The sequence below is a fragment of the Coptis chinensis genome, chromosome 8 (genome assembly GCF_015680905.1).
Source record: "Coptis chinensis isolate HL-2020 chromosome 8, ASM1568090v1, whole genome shotgun sequence".
Classification (NCBI taxonomy): Eukaryota; Viridiplantae; Streptophyta; class Magnoliopsida; order Ranunculales; family Ranunculaceae; genus Coptis; species Coptis chinensis.
The window spans coordinates 93,920,074-93,944,144 of NC_141463.1; the positions used below are offsets into that span (position 1 = coordinate 93,920,074).

General features: G+C 36.4%; 3 protein-coding genes and 1 pseudogene across 5 annotated transcripts; all 4 read right to left on the reverse strand.

Annotated features, from left to right (window-relative positions):
- Positions 1-577: 577 nt before the first annotated feature.
- LOC147484561 (dihydropyrimidinase-like) lies at positions 578-11,118 on the reverse strand. Its single transcript, XM_086575649.1, has 7 exons — positions 10,600-11,118; positions 10,388-10,479; positions 9,785-9,872; positions 9,560-9,600; positions 4,440-4,492; positions 3,691-3,850; positions 578-850 (listed from the first exon to the last, which is right to left on the reverse strand). Exons 2-7 carry the CDS (start codon positions 10,457-10,459, stop codon positions 767-769), a joined length of 498 nt encoding a protein of 165 aa, XP_086431775.1. The 5' UTR covers positions 10,460-10,479; positions 10,600-11,118; the 3' UTR covers positions 578-766.
- On the reverse strand, positions 5,546-9,081 carry LOC147484562 (dihydropyrimidinase-like). Its single transcript, XM_086575655.1, has 3 exons — positions 8,927-9,081; positions 8,658-8,814; positions 5,546-5,827 (listed from the first exon to the last, which is right to left on the reverse strand). The coding sequence occupies exons 1-3, from the start codon at positions 8,977-8,979 to the stop codon at positions 5,744-5,746; spliced, it is 294 nt and encodes a 97-aa protein (XP_086431781.1). The 5' UTR covers positions 8,980-9,081; the 3' UTR covers positions 5,546-5,743.
- Positions 11,119-14,278: 3,160 nt separating the features above from the next.
- Positions 14,279-20,545, reverse strand: LOC147484563 (dihydropyrimidinase-like; annotated as a pseudogene). The gene is made up of 12 exons (XR_015203645.1): positions 20,414-20,545; positions 20,202-20,253; positions 19,546-19,814; positions 19,200-19,411; positions 18,962-19,082; positions 18,441-18,528; positions 18,273-18,351; positions 16,387-16,474; positions 16,178-16,218; positions 16,023-16,077; positions 15,591-15,747; positions 14,279-14,628 (listed from the first exon to the last, which is right to left on the reverse strand). The product of XR_015203645.1 is annotated as a dihydropyrimidinase-like (transcript).
- LOC147484564 (uncharacterized) lies at positions 20,420-23,997 on the reverse strand. Of its 2 annotated transcripts, XM_086575648.1 has the most exons (5): positions 23,728-23,997; positions 22,245-23,155; positions 20,761-20,890; positions 20,651-20,709; positions 20,420-20,560 (listed from the first exon to the last, which is right to left on the reverse strand). In XM_086575648.1, the coding sequence occupies exons 2-5, from the start codon at positions 22,554-22,556 to the stop codon at positions 20,546-20,548; spliced, it is 516 nt and encodes a 171-aa protein (XP_086431774.1). In that variant the 5' UTR covers positions 22,557-23,155; positions 23,728-23,997; the 3' UTR covers positions 20,420-20,545. The 2 variants fall into 2 exon arrangements, with proteins under 2 accessions (XP_086431774.1, XP_086431773.1); XM_086575647.1 differs by having other exon boundaries at positions 20,651-20,890; positions 23,728-23,994.
- Between the last annotated feature and the right edge of the window lie 74 nt (positions 23,998-24,071).

Consider the following 24,071-nt stretch of genomic DNA (forward strand, 5'->3'; position numbering starts at 1 on the left):
AACTAAATACTATTTATTAAATTAGCAATTGGATACCGAAAATGAGTTTTAATTTTAGCAACTAACTATCATTTATCAAATTAGAGATACCGAAATTGAGTGTTAGTAACTGGTTACCGCTTTACAAATACAATGTTCAACAACTGAACACCAAAATTTATTACCTGTTTATTAATAGATTGGATGCTAAGTTGATCAATTTCAAATAAAGGAAATCAAAATGGGAATGGGGACGACTATGAGCATACCCGTCTAGCCAAGGGAGCCTTATGTCGAATAAGCTCAGACTCGCACCAAACTTGTTCTCAGTGATAAAAAGAACGTTCACCTTAAACTGCATATAGCATGCAGCCATATGCACAGGGTCGTCTAAGGTCAACAGAGATGTTTCAAAGCATCACAACCTATAAAACATGACTAAGAAACTAATTATTCACAAAACCTACTCACAATAAACAAGTCAATTTGCAAGAGTCACAACCAACTTAACAAAACATACACAATCTTTCCTGGTAGAACAAAGTTTCCCCTGCACCTAAAATCAGCATGGTATTCACACAAAACAGGAAAACATATAGATCCAAACATGTGATTCAACCATTAATCATCTTAAAAACATCAGCACTACTGGTCTTCAACAAAAGTAAATGGATCTAGTCTTCAAAACCCATACAACTAGGGAGTCAAAATACTGAAACACAATAATATCTTTCTAAAACAATAACAACCAAAGTAATAAAAGTAGTGAATCTCCTTGATTGAACATTTACTCTTCCTCAGTCCCAGTTTCAGCAGACTTGTTGTTATGCTTCCTTGCATACCTCTGGTTCCTCAAAAACTTTGGGTCCATCTTTAAATTCACAAACAAAAAACATATATTAAACATTTACATCAAAAGAAAATATATAGTAAAAAGAGATACGGGCAAAAAAAAATGATGGTTACCCCTTGGTGGAAGCGTGTCTGTGTTTCCTGTTTCGACCCCCACCTACGTGGCGAACGTCCATTGGTAGGAATCTCCACTTTATTCGTTTAATCGACAGGGCTAAAGCCCAATTCGCAATACCATGAATCGATGTACAGGCCCATTAACTCATGTGTCTAAGGCTGAACCTTAGCCATATGGCTTGCCACTAATGTACGTTAATTTATGTCCAGATTCGTTTCTTATCAAAAGATATAATTATCAGTTGAAAGTTATAGTCTATCACAATTACTCAAGCTACAAGATTACTTGAGCTACAAGGACTCTCTACTCTACCTATATAAATACCAAACTATTTTTCATTCAGAACTACGTTCTTGAGACTTGATCTCATTGATAATTTGGGTACGTAGGTAACCGCAAGGTACAGTCTCATCATTCCCCCAATCATCATCATTTTTCTAATTACTTTTCTACGTTATTCGTCTTTTTCATCAACACTTGGTGTTTTGATCATATTTGGTCGAAACACTTCCTTGGCTTCTTGATACCATTCTTGTTTCATTTAAACATTATAAATTTAAATGAAACATTCAATTAAGGAATGGGGACAACTTCCAAAATTAAAGATGGAATTATCTAGGCCAGACAATTTATAGACTATGGAGACAAGGTCAAGTTTAAGTTCTGAATATCGGAAGATGAGTTAATAGATCAGCCAAGACAAAATAGTCAAGTGCTAGGAAGATTAATAGTGAAGATCCAGATAAATCATGATTACACTATAAAGTTCATCATAAACAGTGGTGACTTAAACTGTCTGAGAATGGAAATATATATGCCATGACAATGAAAACATGAAGAAGTAAAAAGAAATAAGCTCTAAAATATATGAACCCCTCCAATGTAGAATCTGCAAACCATCATAAAACCACACCCTTAGACAGTCAAAAGAGAGAAATATATAGACTCATGAAAGTTCAAAATGAGTGTCTACAAATTACGTTTACGAATCATAATTACATAAGTGAGTGCCAATGCAAACTCCCAAACCCCACCCAAAATGCCATGCCTCAAATACCCAAATGTACAAGTGTATGTGTGTGTGGGAGGGTGGGATAATCCCATTCTCCATGTCTGTTTAACTATATTGATAAAAAAAAAAAAAATTGCCCACATTAACACTACGCTCTTTTTTTTTATCTTAGGGCATTTTTCACAAGTAGGAAAATTTTGGCAAATCTACCCGCATTTTTTATCTGTCTGCTGGTTATCTTTATCCTTACCATTGCTACCAATTCTGTAAAATAGCACTAAAAATTAGCAACATGGTAAAGAACTATTCATATGACTTCAAAAGTGAGTAACTTATATATAGTACATCACACCCTAGAATGCTTTGAAGAAATAAATAACAATCTGTACACATTGATAACTACATGGCCCTCTAACAGGTTACTAGGAAATCCTTAAAACATACCAATTCTCATTATTTTAGACTGAATGATACCACAGCAAAAATAATAGGCACACATTCGAAATAACTGTCTATCTTAATCTCCAGAACTGTATATTAGAGACCTACAATATTTTGGAAGATATTACTTTTCACTTGCACTTTATTACTTCCATGCCCAAAAACAGGGTTCCAAATTGAAATACTTGGGTTGGGTGAAGGATTGAAACCACCTTTTGGTCAAAGAAGTTAAAAATTTACCCACGTATTTATTTGGTAATTAACATAAAAGGTTGTAGATTTGATTTAGGAATATGAAATTGAAAAACAACACCCACAAGAAAACAATTCAATGTTAACTTAAAATTTAACAAGTAAAATAATTGTAAGCCACAACAGAATTCTCATCTCGGTTCTGATTGATTTTTACACGCACACCTGGTCATATGAAACGATGTGTGACAGACAATCATGAGGTGCGTGTGTCTACACACTATAATTGATTAATCCAATAATTTGAGGAGAAGGGTAAAAACGTTTGGAGGGAACATGAATGGAAATAAGAATGTAAGAAAGGTAAGCTTCAGAAGAGGACGTAGAAGGAAACCAGTATATTGTGAAGGGTAATTTTGGTCCAAATGGCAGCCGAGCCGATATCCGCCCACCCCCACCGTTCTCTCATTAAGAAAAGTTAGATGAAATCTAGGAAAATACCTAAAACGGGCCGTTAAAGAATACACAGTTGCTAACAAGTTCTCAGCATTGTTGCTACTTCTCCAACTCCTTGATCTCATGCTTAATACTCTCAAGTCTCAGGAAGTAAACTTAGTGCGAAGTCGAGAAATGCCAAGTGCAAAAACAATTTGAGGAGAAGAGTTGAGAAAATTAACAGCGTAATACAAATATACAACACGGCTAAGTTGGGATACACAGGAATTACAACTGTGTGAACTGCATGCATACATGCATAATCAAAGGCTACTTCTTCCAAAACCTAATAGACACTAACTGGTGTTTGCCAATTATTTTTATGAGGGTAGGATGGTTCAAAAGAAACTATTAACTATGGGACTATTTTGAACATACTCATGCTGTTTCTCAAATGATTATTTCGTCTCAACCCCTAATTATCCAATAAAAGCAGTCAAGTCTATCAAAGGTTTGTCACAATGATCAAGTGTACAACACGAATTACAGTGACCACCATGAACCTAAAGTGATATAGAAGTTTCACTTACCAGATTTATTGTAAGAATTTTAGCCAATTCATTAACGGAAAAAAAGATATAAATAAGTTTACAATGAGTACCTTTCCTCTCCTTCCTTCATACACATTTGTGTCTGATCTCGAATGATGATGAGATCCTGCAGATATTTTGAAGCTTGAATTTGGGTTGAATATGATTATATCAGCATCGGATCCAGCAAGAATTGCTCCTTTTCTCGGGTATATATTGAATATTTGAGCACTGCAAATATCATTCACATCAAGTCCTTTAATATACAGATGGTATCATCCAACTGAGTCATAGAATTAATAGAAAGCATTAGCAAAAAGTCAATTATAAATCTTATTAATACCCTTTTGTGTCAAATATAAAAAGGCAATAATGCACTACGCTGAAACTTGTCATTCATTTGCGTAGTTGATTGATGACGGTTTTCAAAGCAGATGGTACTCCAAGTAAGAGCAGATGATGTAAAAAAGATTATCTAATTACAAAGAACATGATTCCATACTTCCACGCTCCAAAATTCCTTCACTTAGCACACATACAGCAAGAGGGACGTCCTGACTCCTGACAGTATAGTCGGTGGATCCCACTTTCCTATCTAACCAAATGGTCATGGGAGATTAAAACTCTCAGATTTTGTGCTTCAGTCAGCAACCGTACAACTGAAGCATAACTCCTTACTCTACTGCATTGGTACTTCCAAATAGAAGCCCTAGCAGTGTCGGTGACATAGCTCTTTTATCATCAGTATTACAAATACAGAGATACTACTCTATCCGGTATGCCATGCAGAGCTAATAAAGAAGCCAGAATATATGCATACCATTCAGTACTCGTTACTCGCACAAAATTAGTAACAGAAATTTGTCCAGACTCCTGCATCAAATCATTTGAAAAAGTAAGATTAATGAAAGTACATACATTGCCAAGTACAGGCATTTTGTTTACAGAAGCCAGCTAAAAGTCCGAGACAACTTACCACCATTGTGTCCCAAATAAGATGCATTCTCTCTTCAATTCCTGAAAATTCCAGATGGCCCAGTGAATTAACAAGGAGAATAACTAAGGTCAAGTTCATTTATCAGCCCAAAAAAAAAAAAAAAAAAAAAAAAATCGAACAAAAATGTGTCATTTCAGTTACCCTGTACAACCAAATTAACTTTCAAAAAATACCCTTAAGGTGGCAAGAACTAGAGATTACCATTGACACCATTAGGAATTTTCCGAAAATCATCGATCCCAAGAGCTTTTTGTGTTGAATTGAATGTACAATGATCAGTTCCTACAAGCTGCACAAAAGAAAGCAACAGGCTATTTAGGAATTTCCTAGCTTCTGCAGCACGATTACATAATAAATGCAATACTGTGTGAGTCATGAGACGAATCAATGGAAACCAAAATGTTTATCAAAGTCATGCTAGTAAACCTAATTGTCCTTTCAGCTGATAAGAGTCCAATACACGATAGAACAACTAAGAGAAGTAGAAAAATACACCAGAGAAAGCAGTCATGATTTTAAAATTGAACTATCTCACGTAAGAACTAGACTGTCTGTTCTCACAGCCCAAGGAATTTGTAGAGAAAAAGGGATTTTTTCTGCTTTTCACGCTCAGAGCGCGCCCGCGCTCAGAAGGGGCGCGACTCGCGCTCATGACGTTCATTTTAAACTGCGTATACAGTATGCAGCCATATGCATATGGGTCGTCTATGCCGTCAGATACCAGCATCAAGAACGCATAAAACATATGACCTGAAACTAATTATTCACACCTATAAAACATGACTAAGAAACTAATTATTCACAAAACCTACTCACAATAAACAAGTCAATTTGCAAGAGTCACAACCAACTTAAAAAATATGCAATCTTTCCTGGTAGACAAAGTTTCCCTGCACCTAAAATCAGCATGGTATTCACACAAAACAGGAAAACATATAGATCCAAACATGTGATTCAACCATTAATCATCTTAAAAACATCAGCACTACTGGTCTTCAACAAAAGTAAATGGATCTAGTCTTCAAAACCCATACAACTAGGGAGTCAAAATACTGAAACACAATAATATCTTTCTAAAACAATAACAACCAAAGTAATAAAAGTAGTGAATCTCCTTGATTGAACATTTACTCTTCCTCAGTCCCAGTTTCAGCAGACTTGTTGTTATGCTTCCTTGCATACCTCTGGTTCCTCAAAAACTTTGGGTCCATCTTTAAATTCACAAACAAAAAACATATATTAAACATTTACATCAAAAGAAAATATATAGTAAAAAGAGATACGGGCAAAAAAAAATGATGGTTACCCCTTGGTGGAAGCGTGTCCTGTTTTCCTTTACATTCGACCCCACCTACGCCACGGCTAACGTCCATTGGTAGGAATCTCCACTTTATTCGTTTGTCGGCCAGTGGCTAAGCCCACCGGCATTACCATGAATCGCATGTACGCCCCCATTAACTCATGTGGTTCAAGGGTCAACCTTAAATGCGTATGGCTTGCCACTAATGTAATAATTTATGTCCGGATTCGTTTTTATCAAAAGAGATAATTATCGGTTGAAAGTTATAGTCTATCATTACTCAAGCTACAAGATTACTTGAGCTACAAGGACTCTCTACTCTACCTATATAAATACCAAACTATTTTTCATTCCGTAACTACGCTTGAGACTTGATCCCATTGATAATTTGCACGTGGTAACCGCAAGGTACAGTCTCATCATTCCCCAATCATCGTCATTTTTCTAATTACTTTTCACGTTATCCTTTTTTTCATCAACACTTGGTGTTTTGATCATATTTGGTCTAAACACTTCCCTGGCTTCTTGATACCATTCTTGTTTCATTTAAACATTATAAATTTAAATGAAACATTCAATTCAAGGGAATGGGGACGACTTCCAAAATTAAAGATGGAATTATCTAGGCCGCATAATTTATAGACTATGGAGACAAGGTCAAGTTTAAGTTCAATATCGAAGATGAGTTAATAGATCAGCCAAGACAAAATAGTCAAGTGCTAAGAAGATTAATAGTGAAGATCCGGATAAATCATGATTACACTATAAAGTTCATCATAAACAGTGGTGACTTAAAACTGTCTGAGAATGGAAATATATATGCCATGACAATGAAAACATGAAGAAGTAAAAAGAAATAAGCTCTAAAATATATGAACCCCTCCAATGTAGAATCTGCAAACCATCTTAAAACCACACCCTTAGGCAGTCAAAAGAGAGAAATATATAGACTCATGAAAGTTCAAAATGAGTGTCTACAAATTACGTTCTGCATTTAATCATAATTACAGAAGTGAGTGCCAATCTTGAAACTCCCAAACCCCACCCAAAATGCCATGCCTCAAATACCCCAAAATGTACAAGTGTATGTGTGTGGGAGGGTGGGATAATCCCATTCTCCATGTTCCTTTAACTATATTGATAAAAAAAAAAAAAAAATTGCCCACATTAACACTACACTTTTTTTTTTTTATCTTAAAACATTTTTCACAAGTAGGAAAATTTTGGCAAATCTACCCGCATTTTTATTATCACATCTGCTGGTTATCTTTATCCTTACCATTGCTACCAATTCTGTAAAATAGCACTAAAAATTAGCAACATGGTAAAGAACTATTCATATGACTTCAAAAGTGAGTAACTTATATATAGTACATCACACCCTAGAATGCGTTGAAGAAATAACAATCGTACACATTGATAACTACATGGCCCCTCAATGGTTACTAGGAAATCCTTAAAACATACCAATTCTCATTATTTTAGACTGAATGATACCACAAAGAAAAATAATAGGCACACATTCAAATAACTGGTCTATCTTAATCTCCAACCCGATATTAGAGACCTACAATATTTTGGAAGATATTACTTTTCACTTGCACTTTATTACTTCCATGCCCAAAAACAGGGTTCCAAATTGAAATACTTGGGTTGGGTGAAGGATTGAAACCACCTTTGGTCAAAGAAGTTAAAAATTTACCCGTATTTATTTGGTAATTAACATAAAAGGTTGTAGATTTGATTTAGGAATATGAAATTGAAAAACAACACCCACAAAGAAAACAATTCAATGTTAACTTAAAATTTAACAAGTAAAATAATTGTAAGCACAACAGAGAATTCTCATCTCAGTTTACAGTACTTTTACATACCACACGGGCATATGAAAACGATGTGTGACAGACAATCATGAGGTGCGTGTGTCTAAACACTATAATTGATTAATCCAATAATTTGAGGAGAAGGGTAAAAACGTTTGGAGGGAACATGAATGGAAATAAGAATGTAAGAAAGGTAAGCTTCAGAAGAGGGCGAGAAGGAAACCAGTATATTGTGAAGGGTAATTTTGGTCCAAATGGCAGCCGAGCGATATCCATACCCCCACCATTCTCTCATTAAGAAAAGTTAGATGGAAATCTAGGAAAATACCTAAAAGACGCCGTTAAAGAATACACAGTTGCTAACAAGTTCTCAGCATTGTTGCTTTCTCCAACTCCTTGATCTCATGCTTAATACTCTCAAGTCTCAGGAAGTAAACTTAGTGCTAAGTCGAGAAATGCCAAGTGCAAAAACAATTTGAGGAGAAGAGTTGAGAAAATTAACATTAATAATACAAATATACAACACGGCTAAGTTGGGATACACAGGAATTACAACTGTGAACTGCATGCATACATGCATAATCAAAGGCTACTTCTTCCAAAACCTAATAGACACTAACTGGTGTTTGCCAATTATTTTTATGAGGGTAGGATGGTTCAAAAGAAACTATTAACTATGGGACTATTTTGAACATACTCATGTTGTTTCTCAAATGATTATTTCGTCTCAACCCCTAATTATCCAATAAAAGCAGTCAAGTCTATCAAAGGTTTGTCACAATGATCAAGTGTACAAATACAATTACAGTGACCACCATGAACCTAAAGTGATATAGAAGTTTCACTTACCAGATTTATTGTAAGAATTTTAGCCAATTCATTAACGGAAAAAGATATAAATAAGTTTACAATGAGTACCTTTCCTCTCCTTCCTTCATACACATTTGTGTCTGATCTCGAATGATGAGATCCTGCAGATATTTTGAAGCTTGAATTTGGGTTGAATATGATTATATCAGCATCGGATCCAGCAAGAATTGCTCCTTTTCTCGGGTATATATTGAATATTTGAGCACTGCAAATATCATTCACATCAAGTCCTTTAATATACAGATGGTATCATCCAACTGAGTCATAGAATTAATAGAAAGCATTAGCAAAAAGTCAATTATAAATCTTATTAATACCCTTTTGTGTCAAATATAAAAAGGCAATAATGCACTACGCTGAAACTTGTCATTCATTTGCGTAGTTGATTGATGACGGTTTTCAAAGCAGATGGTACTCCAAGTAAGAGCAGATGATGTAAAAAAGATTATCTAATAACAAAGAACATGATTCCATACTTCCCACGCCCAAAATTCCTTCACTTAGCACACATACAGCAAGAGGGACGTCCTGACTCCTGACAGTATAGTCGGTGGATCCCACTTTCCTATCTAACCAAATGGTCATGGGAGATTAAAACTCTCAGATTTTGTGCTTCAGTCAGCAACCGTACAACTGAAGCATAACTCCTTACTCTACTGCATTGGTACTTCCAAATAGAAGCCCTAGCAGTGTAGGTGACATAGCTCTTTTATCATCAGTATTACAAATACAGAGATACTACTCTATCCGTATGCCATGCAGAGCTAATAAAGAAGCCAGAATATATGCATACCATTCAGTACTGGATTACTTAATAAAAATTAGTAACAGAAATTTGTCCAGACTCCTGCATCAAATCATTTGAAAAAGTAAGATTAATGAAAGTAGATACATTGCCAAGTACAGGCATTTTGTTTACAGAAGCCAGCTAAAAGTCCGAGACAACTTACCACCATTGTGTCCCAAATAAGATGCATTCTCTCTTCAATTCCTGAAAATTCCAGATGGCCCAGTGAATTAACAAGGAGAATAACTAAGGTCAAGTTCATTTATCAGCCCAAAAAAAAAAAAAAAAAAAAAAAAAAATCGAACAAAAAATGTGTCATTTCAGTTACCCTGTACAACCAAATTAACTTTCAAAAAATACCCTTAAGGTGGCAAGAACTAGAGATTACCATTGACACCATTAGGAATTTTCCGAAAATCATCGATCCCAAGAGCTTTTTGTGTTGAATTGAATGTACAATGATCAGTTCCTACAAGCTGCACAAAAGAAAGCAACAGGCTATTTAGGAATTTCCTAGCTTCTGCAGCACGATTACATAATAAATGCAATACTGTGTGAGTCATGAGACGAATCAATGGAAACCAAAATGTTTATCAAAGTCATGCTAGTAAACCTAATTGTCCTTTCAGCTGATAAGAGTCCAATACACGATAGAACAACTAAGAGAAGTAGAAAAATACACCAGAGAAAGCAGTCATGATTTTAAAATTGAACTATCTCACGTAAGAACTAGACTGTCTGTTCTCACAGCCCAAGGAATTTCATAGACAACATACATTTAGACAAGATATCATATTCATGAGTATGAGATATTCATGGACAAAAATAATGTTTTTTTTTTTTTTTTTTCTTGTGATTAAATTTTTTGGGATATATTGTCCCTGAGGAATTAGACTTAAATACATTTTTCAATACAAGATATTTTCTAACGCAAAAAGATATATGAGGAAGACGCTCTCAATTTCAAAAAATCAGCCAAAGAAAAAGTAACCTGCAAAGTTCCGGTTGAAAGGGCAGCTTGAAGTGCTTTACCGTGTCCGAGTTTCCTTATTGGAGGACTCATGGCAATACTTCAAATACTGACTAAGAAACAAAAGAGAACTGAAGGGTAAATACTTCAAATACTGACTAACATAGATTATAACATTATTAACACGCCATACTTCACATTCAACTTTAATGAAAAAAAATAAAGACTCTCACCAGATTTTCGAGCCTTGGCTATCTCTTCCATCACATCAATGCTCATGACATGGACCACGCCTTGGCTATCTCTTTCATATTCATTTATTTTGTAAAAGATGTGATTTTGACTTTCATTTAAACTGTGGTTAGCGTAAGTTGCGTTCTCCGTGAATCCTAGTACCAATAAATGTGTGTCTGATAGCGTGCAATTCTCTACTGACATCTCTAATATCCATTCTCTCTGATGGTGATTCCATAGAACATGCAACCCCAATTCTGACTATTGGCACACTTATCAGTTATAAGTTTTGCAAACCGTTGTTAACATAGTTATGGAGGTTTAAACCGTTTTTAAACCAGACAACTTATTTCCAGAGGCCGTGATATCAACAAGATTTTTTAGTTTTCCTACTTCTAAAGGTAGGGAACCAGTTAAGGAGTTCATAGAGAAGTTAAGATAAAGCAGAGTGGGAATATTAAAGATCTCTTTTGGTAGGATACCATTTAGGTTGTTTTGTTGCAGATCCAGTTCTTGCAATTGGCCTAGAGCACCAAGACCGGAAGGAATGTTTCCTTCCAGTCTGTTCCTTCCTAAGGCTAAGTCCAATGGTTTGGTGGCCATCCCGCCAAACCACAATAGCATAGTGTATACAGTTAGCGGCTTAGCGTTTCCCAACCCAATGGTTATTTTCACAACCGCCAATGCCTATGGCGGATAGATTTTTTTTTTTTTTTTTTTGACTCTCCAACCGCCATTCCCACAGGCATGTGAGAAAAAAAAAGTTTTTTTTTAGGACTCTCAACCGCCAGTGCCTATGGCGGGTAGGATTTTTTTTTTTTGGGACTCTCCAACCGCCATTCCCACAAGCGTGTGGAAAAAAAAAAAAAAATTTTTTTTTTTTTAAGACTCTTAACCGCCAGTGCCTATGGCGGGTAGGATTTTTTTTTTTTGGGACTCTCCAACCGCCATTCCCACAGGCGTGTGGGGAAAAAAAATAAAAAGATTTTTTTTTTTTTTTTTTTTTCTCCACCCCATTCTCAAAGGCGCAGTGGTTTAGATTTTTTTACCCGCCACTTTGAGTGGCGTGTAGATAAGGGTGGAATTCGAGCTAAACAAGCCGAGCTTTACCATGCTCAAGCTCGGCTCGCTAATTACACGAAGTTTTAAATTGAGCTCGAGCTCGGCTCATATAGTTAAATGAGTGAGCTCGAGCCGCTTAAACGAGCCAAGCCCAAGCCGAAGCCCGAGCCCTCGGTTATTTTACACTATAAATATGTTATTTGAACTAAACGAGCCGAGCTTCATCAAGCTCATTTGTTACATGAGCTTTTATTTGAGCTCGAGCTCGGCTCATATAGTAAACGAGCGAGCTCGAGCCGAGCTTAAAAGAGCCAAGCCCAAGCCGAGCTCCGAGCCCTCGGCTCAAATTCCACCCTTACGTGTAGAGTTGACGTTAAAACTGGCGCTATATATAAGTAAACTTATACCGATAGCGTTGGCGGGTTAGCGTTTTGACGCACCATTGGATCAAAATGTCCGTGATATTTGGTGTTTTGCCGCACCATTGGACTTAGCCTAACCACAACAAACTCAATTTGGTATTGTTTGCGAGAGAAGATGGGATCAGTCCAGACAATTTGTTTCCGTGCAGATATAACCCACTACGAAGTTTTCCAACAGAAGATGGAATACTACCGTAAAAGTTATTAGTAGCAAGAGATAATAGAAACAAATTGACCAGGTTCCCAATCCCTTCTGGGATGATTCCAGATATTTGATTGTATCCTAGATACAACTTCTCAATTTGGTTGGAGAGATTGGTAATAGAGTTCGGGAGAACACCTCCAAAATTGTTTTGGTGCAAGGCCAACATCTTTAGATTACTAGAGTTGGTCAAATAAGTGATAAAACTCAAATCATGAGCTTCTCCCGTTCCTAGATGATTGCGTCCAAAACTTATATCTTCAATAGTTTGAGAGAATTGAAAATCCTTAGGACCTTGTCCTTCAAAATTGTTTGTTGAAATATAAAAATGTTTGAAGTTTAGAAGCATTAGATAATGAAACTGGGAGTAGTCCATAAAGTTAATTTCCACCACCAATGAAAGCAAGGAGATTAGGAAGGGTGATTCCCATGTCTAATGGAAGACTACCACTAAATTGGTTACCGGCAATTCCTAAGAGATTCAAGGATGATATGTTGAAAATTGTTAACGGGACTTCACCAAACAGTCTATTAACTCCAACATTGAAGTATGTTAAGCTTGACAGTCTATCAAAGGTGGCTGGAATACTTCCAACCAATTTATTTTGAAGTGTAGAGAAGATTTGAAGCGACCAAAGATTACCTAAAGAAGGGGGTAGCACTCCCGTCAGATTGCTTCTTCCAAGAATACAAACTTTGACAATGTGTTAGATTTAAAATCAATGTACCTGAGTTCAGTACATTGTGTTAGATTGACTGGATTTTCTCCTTCGAAAGTGTTATTTAACAGAATAAGTTTTGAAGACGAAACAACCGACCATTTCTTGTGGGATCTCACCGTAGATATTTCAGTGACTTTCTTCGCGTTCGTGTTACTTGGTTAGGAAGCTTGGGTTTTGGGTTTTGGGTTTAGTTATTACGTCAAATTACCATTCAGGCCCGTTTTTCTTTTTTGGGTATTTATTTGGTGAAAAAAGCCACGACCGTTAAGATTGCGCGGCGTGATGTCATTTAGTAGTGATGTCAAGGTTAGACAATGAAAATGAAGTGCATATAGTTTTTTAAGATGACATTCACATGGATATAATCTTTTGAAAATAGATATAGAAAACCAGATTAGACAACCGTCCGACAGAATGTCTTTGTGTTAATGGTAAGGTCTGCCTAACCCAATAACTTCGTTAAAAAAAATTATATAGGAGCATTGCGAGTTGGGCGACGTGTATTTGGTTGATTTACAAATGTGAATCCTCAGTATCAGACTTGAAATTTGGTCTTGCCCTGTCTATGTCACTTTGTTAATGCCCCATTGTGTTTGCTAATTATGAGTCAAGATCTTTAGAATAATAAATTGGTAATCAGGTCTTTTTAATAAATGTAATGGTCGAGTACAACTACTGGTTCACCTAATCTGTGTACTGCTTAATCTTATTCCAGTTTCGTATATCCAAAATCCAAATATGGATATACGTCTAGTTTCTCTTCATTGCCGACTAAGAAATATTGTGGATCAATTGATACCCAAACTAAGAAATAGGAAATTGTTGAGATGCTTTTTTTTTGTTTCGTTAATGAACTTGTCGAGAAATTTTCAGCCCGAGTAGAATACAGACTTTTATGAGCTGATGAACTAGTGTGTTAGTTCATCTCAGTTTATCCTCGTAACATATATGATGAGACTTATGAGTTATGATCAGGGATTACCCTCAATTCGATTGAGTCCTGACTCAGAACATATATAAATAGAGATGAACGGAAACCAACTTTACAACCACCTTAACAGCAAATTTACCATTCACTGGGCATCAAAAGGAACAGTAGCACGACGTGGTGCAGAAATCTCCAATAATAACTTGGAGTAAAATTGTCAGGCAACCACTTATTATGAATCCCTGAATGAAATGTTGTGTGAACCGTTAAGAACAATGAAGCATCTCTCTGCTAAACAGGTATAGAACGAAAATGATGCAACTGCATTTTGATATAGGGATGTACAATTAATACGCCTGTCTTTATTTGCTTTCAGACAAATGGATTATACAATATACAAATGATATTATATTGTTCTTCTTTATAATGCATTGGCTTCCATAGAATATTAGAATCTATTCCACTTCCATTTTGAACAACAACAACAATAATAATCTGAATCTCAAGAAGCAGTCCTGAGGCGTTGTACAGGAGCATGCAGGGAAGAGAGATGCAGCATCAATTTTGTCCATTCCACTAAACATATGACCGAAGGGTGGCATTTTTATATACTTCCCAAAGCCAGGCACAACCTTCAGTTCGTCATTTTCCCACACAATTCTGCCTCCTGAAATAGTCACTTCAACCTTTCCCTGCAAATAAGCAACTTAAAAATTAACAGAGTAATACAAGTGTACAGCAAAAGTAAGTTGGGATAGACAAAAGTTACAACCGCATGAACAGCGAGTCAACCAATATAGAGTACATGACTTATGAGTTATGACTATATGTACCCAGTACCTTCTAGAAAGCGGGAAATAATTGTATCTCATTGTTCTACCCAATAAACACACAACCTATCCTCTTTAATGACTCATTATACACTGTTGAGATATATAGTACGCATATCGTTATATAACTCAACAGACACCTTATGCTGTGGATATCCTTTACAAGCGAACCTATCTGGATTCTGGAACTCTAGGTGCTTCTGTCTTTCCGAACTGTCACAGTCTAGAGAAACTAAACTGATGTGTAAGTTCTAGATAATGAAAATCGACAGATCGTCAGGAGGATATGGTATTTTATATCACCAATGGTCCTGCAAGAAATTGTTAAATCATGGACATGGCAGATTATTGACTAGATGCATTTTGTGTTTGGGCGTCTGGCAAAAGTTTGCTCAGCAAAATCCACAGTTGTCTGTGACATACAAGTACAACCCTTTGCAAACATAATTATTTCTTGGTTGTTAATATATAACTACATGCTTACAATTTTAATCAAAGGCTACTTTTTCCAAAACTTATAGACCCTAAATGGTGTTTGTCACATTTTTATGAGGGTAGGAAGGTTCAAAACAAACTACTGACTAACGGACTATTCTGAACATATTGATGCTGATTCTCACAAGCTTATTTCATCTCAACCCCTAAGTATCTAATAAAAGCATTCAAGTCTATCAAAGGTATGTCACAATGATCAAGTGTACATCATGAATTACAGGGACTACAATAGCCTAAATTGAAATAGAACTTTCACTGGTCAGATTTGCATAGTAATTTAGCCAATTCATTAACCAAAAAAGATATATATTAAGTATTATAAGAAATACCTTTCCTCTCCTTCCTTCATACACATTTGTGTCTGATCTCGAATGATGAGACCTCGCTGATATTTCGAAGCTTGAATTTGGGTTGAATATGATTATATCAGCATCGGATCCAGCAAAAATAGCTCCTTTTCTTGGGTAGATATTGAATATTTGAGCACTGCAAATTTCATTCATGCCGAGTCCTTTAATATACATATATCACCATCCAACTCAGTCAAAGAATTAATAGAAACCACTAGCAAAAACTGAAAAAAAAAAATCTAGGCTTTTAGGGCTTATTCCCCGTTTCCCCTAATTGTAATTTAGGGTTCTATCTATTCTAATGATGTTGGATCAATTAATTGAAACTTCCGCTGATTAGATCACATCAGAGATACTCTATCTGCAGGTATGTCATGCAGAGCTAATAAAGAAGCCAGAGTATATGCATACCATTCAGTACTTTCGTTACTTGCACAAACTTAGTAACAGAAATTTGACCAGACTCCTGCATCAGATCATTTGAAAGAGTACGATTAACGAGAGTAGAAACATTGCCAAGCATTTTCTAAAGTGAAGCTAGCTAAAAAAGCACAACGATGGCTTACCACCATTGTGTCCCAGATAAGATGCATTCTCTCTTCGATTCCTGAAAATTCCAGATGGCTCAGTGAATTAACAAGTTGAATAAGCAGAGGTCAAGTTCAATTATCGGCCAAAAAAAAAACAGTCGACCAAACAAGGTGTCATTTCAGTTCTCCTGTACAGCCTAGTAAACTTTTTAATTACTCTTTAGGTAGCAAGAATTGGAAATTACCATTGACACCATTAGGAATTTTCCGAAAATCATCTATTCCAAGAGCTTTTTGTGTTGAATTGTATGTACAGTGATCAGTTCCTACAAGCTGCACAAAAGAAAACGACAAACTATTAAAAAATTTCCAAGCCTGTGCAACATGCTTACATATTAAATGCAATACTGTGTGAATCATAAGAATTGCTCCTTTCCTCTCCTTCCTTCATACACATTTGTGTCTGATCTCGAATGATGAGACCTCGCTGATATTTCGAAGCTTGAATTTGGGTTGAATATGATTATATCAGCATCGGATCCAGCAAGAATTGCTCCTTTTCTCGGATATATATTGAATATCTGAGCACTGCAAATTTCATTCACGCCAAGTCCTTAAATATACAGATTGCATCATCCAACTGAGTCAAAGAATTAATAGAAACCATTAGCAAAAAAGTAAATTATCAATCTTATACCCATCTTATAACAACCCTTTTGTGTCAAATATAAAAGGCAATCTTTCACTAAGTTGAAACTTGTCATTCGCTTGCATAGTTGATTGATGAAGCTTTTCAAAGCGGATGATACCAACTCCAAGTAAGAGCAGATGATGTAAAAAGATTATCTAATAACAAAGAACATGATTCCATACTTCCACGCTACACAATTCCTTCACTTCGCACACACATACAGCAAGTGGGGCTGGTCCTGACAGTATAGTCGGTGGATCCCACTTTCCTATCTACCCAAATGGTCATTGGAGATTAAAACTCTCAGATTCTGTGCTTCAGTCAGCAACCATACAACTGAAGCATACCTCCTTACTCTACTGCATCGGTACTTCCAAATAGAAGCCCTACCAGTGTCAGTGACATAGCACTTTTATCATCAGTATTATAAAATACAGAGATACTCTATCTGGTATGCCATGCAGAGCTAATAAAGAAGCCAGAATATATGCATACCATTCAGTACTTTCGTTACTTGCACAAAATTAGTAACAGAAATTTGACCAGACTCCTGCATCAAATCATTTGAAAGAGTAAGATTAATGAAAGTAGATACATTGCCAAGTACAGGCAATTTGTTTACAGAAGCCAGCTAAAAGTCCAGGACAACTTACCACCATTCTCTCTTCAATTCCTGAAAATTTGAGATGGCCCAGTGAATTAACAAGGTGAATAACTAAGGTCAAATTCATTTATCGGCCCAAAACAAGAAAATAAATCGAACCAAAAAAGTGTCATTTCAGTTACTCTGGACAGCCTAATTAACTTTGAAAATACGCTTGAGGTGGTAAGAACTGGAGATTACCATTGACACCATTAGGGATTTTCCGAAAATCATCAATCCCAAGAGCTTTTTGCGTTGAATTTAATATACAATGATCAGTTCCTACAAGCTGCACAAAAGAATGCCACATGCTATTTAGGAATTTCCTAGCTTCTGCAACATGGTTACATAATAAATGCAATACTCTGTGACGCATGAGACGAGTCCATGGAAAAAAAATGTTTATCAAAGTAGTAGTCATTTCAGCTGATAACAGTCAAATACACGCTAGAACAACTAAGAGAAGTAGAAAAATAAACCAAAGAAAGCAGTTATGATTTTAAAGGTGAACTATCTCATGTAAGAACTAAATACTGTAGACTGACAGTTCTCACAGCCCAAGGAATTTCATAGACATCATACATTGACTCAAGATATCATATTCATGAGTATGAGATATTCAAGGACAGCAAATATTGTTTTCGTTTTTGCTTTTCTTGTGATCAAAATTTTTGGGATATATTGTCCCTGAGAAATTAGACTTATATAGCTTTTTCAATGCTAGATATTTTTGAAGACAAAAAGATATATGAGGAAGATGTTCTCAATTTCAAAAAATCAGCCAAAGAAAAAGTAACCTGTAAAGTTCCGGTTGAAAGGGCAGCTTGAAGTGCTTTACCGTGTCCGAGTTTCCTTATTGGAGGACTCATGACATACCTGGAGCAATGAAAATCACAAATTGCTTGGCAATACTTCAAATACTGACTAAGAAACAAAAGAGAACTGAAAGGTGTACGAGTTCTTGCTTTGCTGCAGTGGTGAAATCATTGTCCCAAAGCCAGGAATCATCTAGAACCAGTCCAGACACTACTGGTTCACCAACAACTCTTTGTCCTGCAGTTTGAAGTTAAAGAATATTAGCTATTACTTACATCAAAGTCAAGGAGTTGCCTGTAAAGTGATTTCCATATAAATATGTGCAGAAAGTACGCCTAAAAGAAGTAAATTTTGAAGCACACACAACTTCCAAACATGAATCTATAAAGCCCATCTGGAGTTGTGGTTAATTTTGCTTAATTACGCAAATTCAGAAACCTCTGGAAAATGGGAATGGTTTAAGATGGAAATCTTGACTAGAATTATAATCACAAACCACATCTTCACCAATCTGTAGAACATTACAAAGCTTACCATTCAACACGTTTCAAAATGATATAACATGCTTGTCTGTGTAAAACCATGATTCAGATCTAGCATAGATTATAACATTGCTAACACGCGCATACTTCACATTCAACTTTAATAAAAATAAAATAAAGACTCTCACCAGATTTTCGAGCCTTGGCTATCTCTTCCATCGCATCGATGCTCATGACATGGACCACGTATAGAGGTGTATTCACAAAACCAGCCAAACGAATAGCTCTAGACGTAGCCTCTCCTTCCAGCTGATTTGCATTGAACTAATTATGTAAGGTACATATTCTATGTGCATCACCTTGAAAAGATTCACATAACTCCATGCAGGAGTGCTCATGAGAACAACAAAGGAACCAACAGATTACCACAGGTGGCCTAGAGAGTGCATGTCCTTCTGGACCTGTGATACCAAGATCTATCATCCTTTTCTGCCCTTCAGCAACAGCATCTCCATTCTCTGCATGGACCATGGCCAAGGCACCAAGAGACTTACATTTTTTGAAGCCTTGCAGCAGAAGTTCATCACTGATCATAAGGTACCCTTTGTAGGCAAGAAAGAACTTAAAAGAGTTGATACCTACAAGTCAGAAGAATGCCAAATGGTGTGATCATGGGAAAGAATGCTAGACTATCCACCAGTAGAACTTCAACAAAAAAACGGTGACAAAAATTAAAAAGTAAAAAATACACCTAACTGCAAACCATGCTAACCTTTTTCCCTAACCATGATCTCCATGTCTCCTGCAACTACTTCATCCCACTTTGTGATGGCCATATGGAAACCATAATCCATGCATGATCTTTCTGCTTTTTTTGTTTAAGCTTTGAAACCCGCAGATAAACTTCCATTTACTGGTATGACAAAATCGATGTGCATTGTTGTTCCCCCAGCTAACGCAGCGGCTGACCAGTGAAGAAATCATCAATAGTCTCGGTACCCATGAACTCCATCCCCAGGTGCGTGTGCGGGTCGATACCTCCTGGTCTCATCAGAAACACATATTTCCAAAATTTATCAAAGTAAATTTTATTTAAGTACATAATTTAGTAGATTTATTGTGCTGACCAGAGATAAAGAGACTTAAAACGCTTTTAATATATATAAAGTACAACTCATTGGATTACATGTCTCAAGTATAAGGACTACGTGTAGGAAAGACAACAACATCAATTCCCTGGTAATGAATTACACATAGGACACCTCATGTCCATAAGACAGATTGAGGAGGGCAAATCCATTATTAATAATGCATATAGCTATAGCAGAGTTAAAAATAGAACAATATGACATAAAGTTCTGCTATAAAAGTTAATAATAGTCAACTGGTTCTCCTATACCTCAGAGTTCAAAAAGACAAAAGATTTACCTGGCATGACATACTTCCCAGTTGCGTCGAGAATAGTTACATCTTCACCAACCTGTAAATTGCAACTAATTTATATCCATGTCAAAGAGTCTCAGAAATTCATACTACACGTACTCACTTGATAGTATTTTCCCTATCAATTGCAGTTAAGCAACAAATCATTACTATAAAGCACATTCTCAAAGGGGCACTAACTAAAATAAGCTTATTACCTTGATGTTAGGTTGCACAGTGACTATAATTCCATTCTCAACATAAACATCAGCAACTTCTTGATGATGAGCATTCACAACAGTCCCTCCTTTGATCAACAACTTGGACGATGACCCACACTCAAAATCTCCTTAAACATCACAAAACTACACAAACCAATAATCAAAATCAAATACCCATACCACAAAATCACCCCTAGACTAATTACTGAAGTTTAATATACATATATTATTTACCTCCGGTATCTGGTTTGATTCTGAGAGTTGGATTTGGAGAGAAACAAGGAGCAGAAGTGGAAGAAAAAAGAGACTGATGTATTGGTATGAGTATCTCGAGGGTTTGAGAAGAAGAAGAAGAAAGTGGAGTTGTCCTGCCACTTTTTTCAGTTGAGAAGTCAACTCGAAAAGAGTTCCACTGAAAAGAGCTTCGGAACACAGAGTATCCTTCTGTGAAGCAGTGAATACTCCATTGGCAAACTGAAGTATGGCAATCACATAAAGTCCAAGGGGAACAAAATCAACAGACGCTAATAAATAGATACTGGTTTCAGAAAATCAGAAATGACTGTAAGCAAAAACTCAACTATCGACAACGTTAAGAATGAGATCTGTCCTTCGCAGTTCCATAGATAACAGAATGACGATGAAGATGGGAAAATGACGAACATGAAGAACATTATCTTAGATTTCCAAGCAATAAACATCCTAATAAAACATTACCACTGCTTTTCCATAAACTATCAATTATTGCAAACACACCTGCTCACCCAGGAAGAATGTTATCATATGTTAGAGGACATGTGGGAAGCACTAAATTCTTTATCAAACTTTCACCACACATGAAAACACAAAGAAACCTGTGCAAGGGATCCTGGTAGCCAACCTTTTCTCAGGACTTTAATCATGCAATCATTTTAAGATGCCATGAGACCCACCCACTGACAGACGTTTGTAAGGGTGATAGATCTGCATCGCGTGACACGATAAGTGGGGTATCATTCCTACGGTTGTAGGGAATCAGGTGCAGGATGTGGAAACCAAAATGTACTAGCTATAACCATTCCATTGAATTTCACTAGGCTCTTAATCGAGAACCTACATATCTTAATCATATTCTGATTTCAGGTGAAGAGGCTCTTAATCGAGAACCTACATATCTTGACCATATTCTATCACTTTCTTCTATAAAACATACATGCGCCACAAGCATCATTGACCTAATTAAAGCCGCGCTGCAGCCTATTGAAGTAGTAGGTTCTAATGAAAGGGCCCACCCAGATTCCAAAGCAAGTAACTTGATTGATGCACTTTTATTTTACTTTTTGCCACAACCGCAAATGAAACTAAAGATTGATTCTGCAAGATTTATTAAAAAATCGATAGAAGTTGCTTAATTTGTTAAAAGCTTAAGCAACCTCGGACTTTTCAGAGTCTTCTCGAGTGTTAGAATATCCTGAATCAACCTTCTCTTATCCATGGCCTTCCTTATTGGTTCATCTAACCCTCTTTAACATACCTATAATTGACGAGATGTCACTGTGTCAACTACTTAATATTTCATTCAAAAAATATTTTCTCCTCATATAATGAAAAATATTAATAATTCACTGTAAAGTACCCTCACATGGATCATCTTCTTGGCCAATGCCAATGCCAATGCCAACGCCAATGACCCAGTCATATAGTAAAATGTGCACTATAAATTAATGGACGTGTTCACATCACACCAAAGGCTACATAAATTTCTTTCTGTTAGGAGCGGGCTAGAACTATAACTTCCCTTCCATGCAATATAATAGAATGAAGTTCGCAAAATAAACTCCAAACTAACCTGAAGTTGCTGGATACCAGTAAGCTCCTTGCAGAAATCACTCAAGTGTTGATGATATACAGGCCGCACATATGTTTGAAAAGAAGCTTCTAGTTGTCCAGTCACACTATTCACTAAAACAGATGGAAACTCAATGATCTCCTGGGGATGGGGATTTCTATCCTTGCCATAACCACAAAATACTAGAACTCTTGAAATTGGAACTCTTGCGGATAACATTGAGAGAACATCTAGGGCAGGGAATCGGGTAGGGTATACCCGAATCCGACCCGACCCAATTACCGAATGCATCGGGTTTGGGTCAATTTTCATATCCGTTTATGTATTAGGGTCGGATTCGGGTTCGGGTATGTCGGGTTCAGATTCGGGTATAATTTTTGGGTTTTTTTTTGAATTTTTAGTGTTATCCAATCGGGTTGGTCGGATTCGGATATTAAATTTCGGATATAATCGCGTTCGGATTCGAATTCAGATACTGTGAAATTATTCGGATTCGGATTCGGATATAGCCATATCCGACCCGAACCCTGCCCTACCGAAAGGGCAGATACTGAACTCTGCCTCCAACAGGAAAATTATACTCCCGATTCAGCAAACTAAAGCTCTCAAAGCCATTCCACTGGTTCTGCTGCACTTTGTGAAAATCAGGATGGAAGTTCGACCACATGCAAATATCTTGCTGGTAGACAGGTCTATAATAATAACCTTCATTTGGAGGTGCAAACGACTCATTGTTCAATGGACTAGCAGGCTCCACAGCACCACTTCCTGGATTGGCAATTGCTCCATTCTTGAGCTCATGAACGTCTTAAACAGAGTTTCCATTATCTTGCAGTTTGTAAGGATATACCTTAGTCTGTAAGCATCCTAGGGATGCCTCACTCTGTAAGCATAGATTCTTTTCCATGTTTCTGCGAGAAATTACAGGAAACACAAGAACATGAGATCAAGAATATAAAAAGGGTATGATGGTATTTGATCATAAACATTACATAATTGAAAATTTTCACATTAAACAAGGACCATAAGTCTTTTTTAAAGATACAACTGTTGTTATGAGGCCAATATTAATTATCAGCCCATCAAATCCATTTATACCACCAGTTATTGCCGTTAAAACTCAAAACACATATTCCCCAACTCCCAAGTGCAATAGAAGACATAAAGCTATGGTATTAGTCTTTTGAATATGACCTTCCATTTCTTCCACAACTATTTTGCAATGTCCTTTTTGTCCCCCGTGAATGTAAACACTAATCTTTGTAGTGGAGAAGTAGGACAAGAATAATGCATGTCATCAACACATTGAAGATGCGCAGAAGAAGCGAGGATGCTTATAGGAATCAGACTCTCTACTCTAGTTTAATTTAGATTTCACAGTTGCTTTTACCTGTAAAATACTAAAATGTCAGATGGCTTACAATAATAAAAATTGAAAATAGATAATTCATGTGACAGGTATGATGATGATGAGTTTGTGTACCTCTAAAACTGTCATTAACTGGGATGCAAATACTAATCTTTATAGTGGCATCTCTACTCTCTAGTCTTGGTATGTCTTGCCCCTATATGATAGTCTTTGTATTTCATTCAGGCCACTCTTGCAATTGCTCCTACGCAACTGACGTAGGAAACTAGGAACTGAAGGGTGTAGAAGTTAGACACTCCACAACTGTGAATCCCAATCTTGTTGTTGGTTTATCAATTATAAGTTACTTGTGTCTGTGTGTGTGTGAATTGGGGGAAAACATAAAAAAAAAAAAAGACAGAGAAGCAACTACACAACAAATAGTCAAAATATTTGCAATCAAGAAACTAAGTATATCC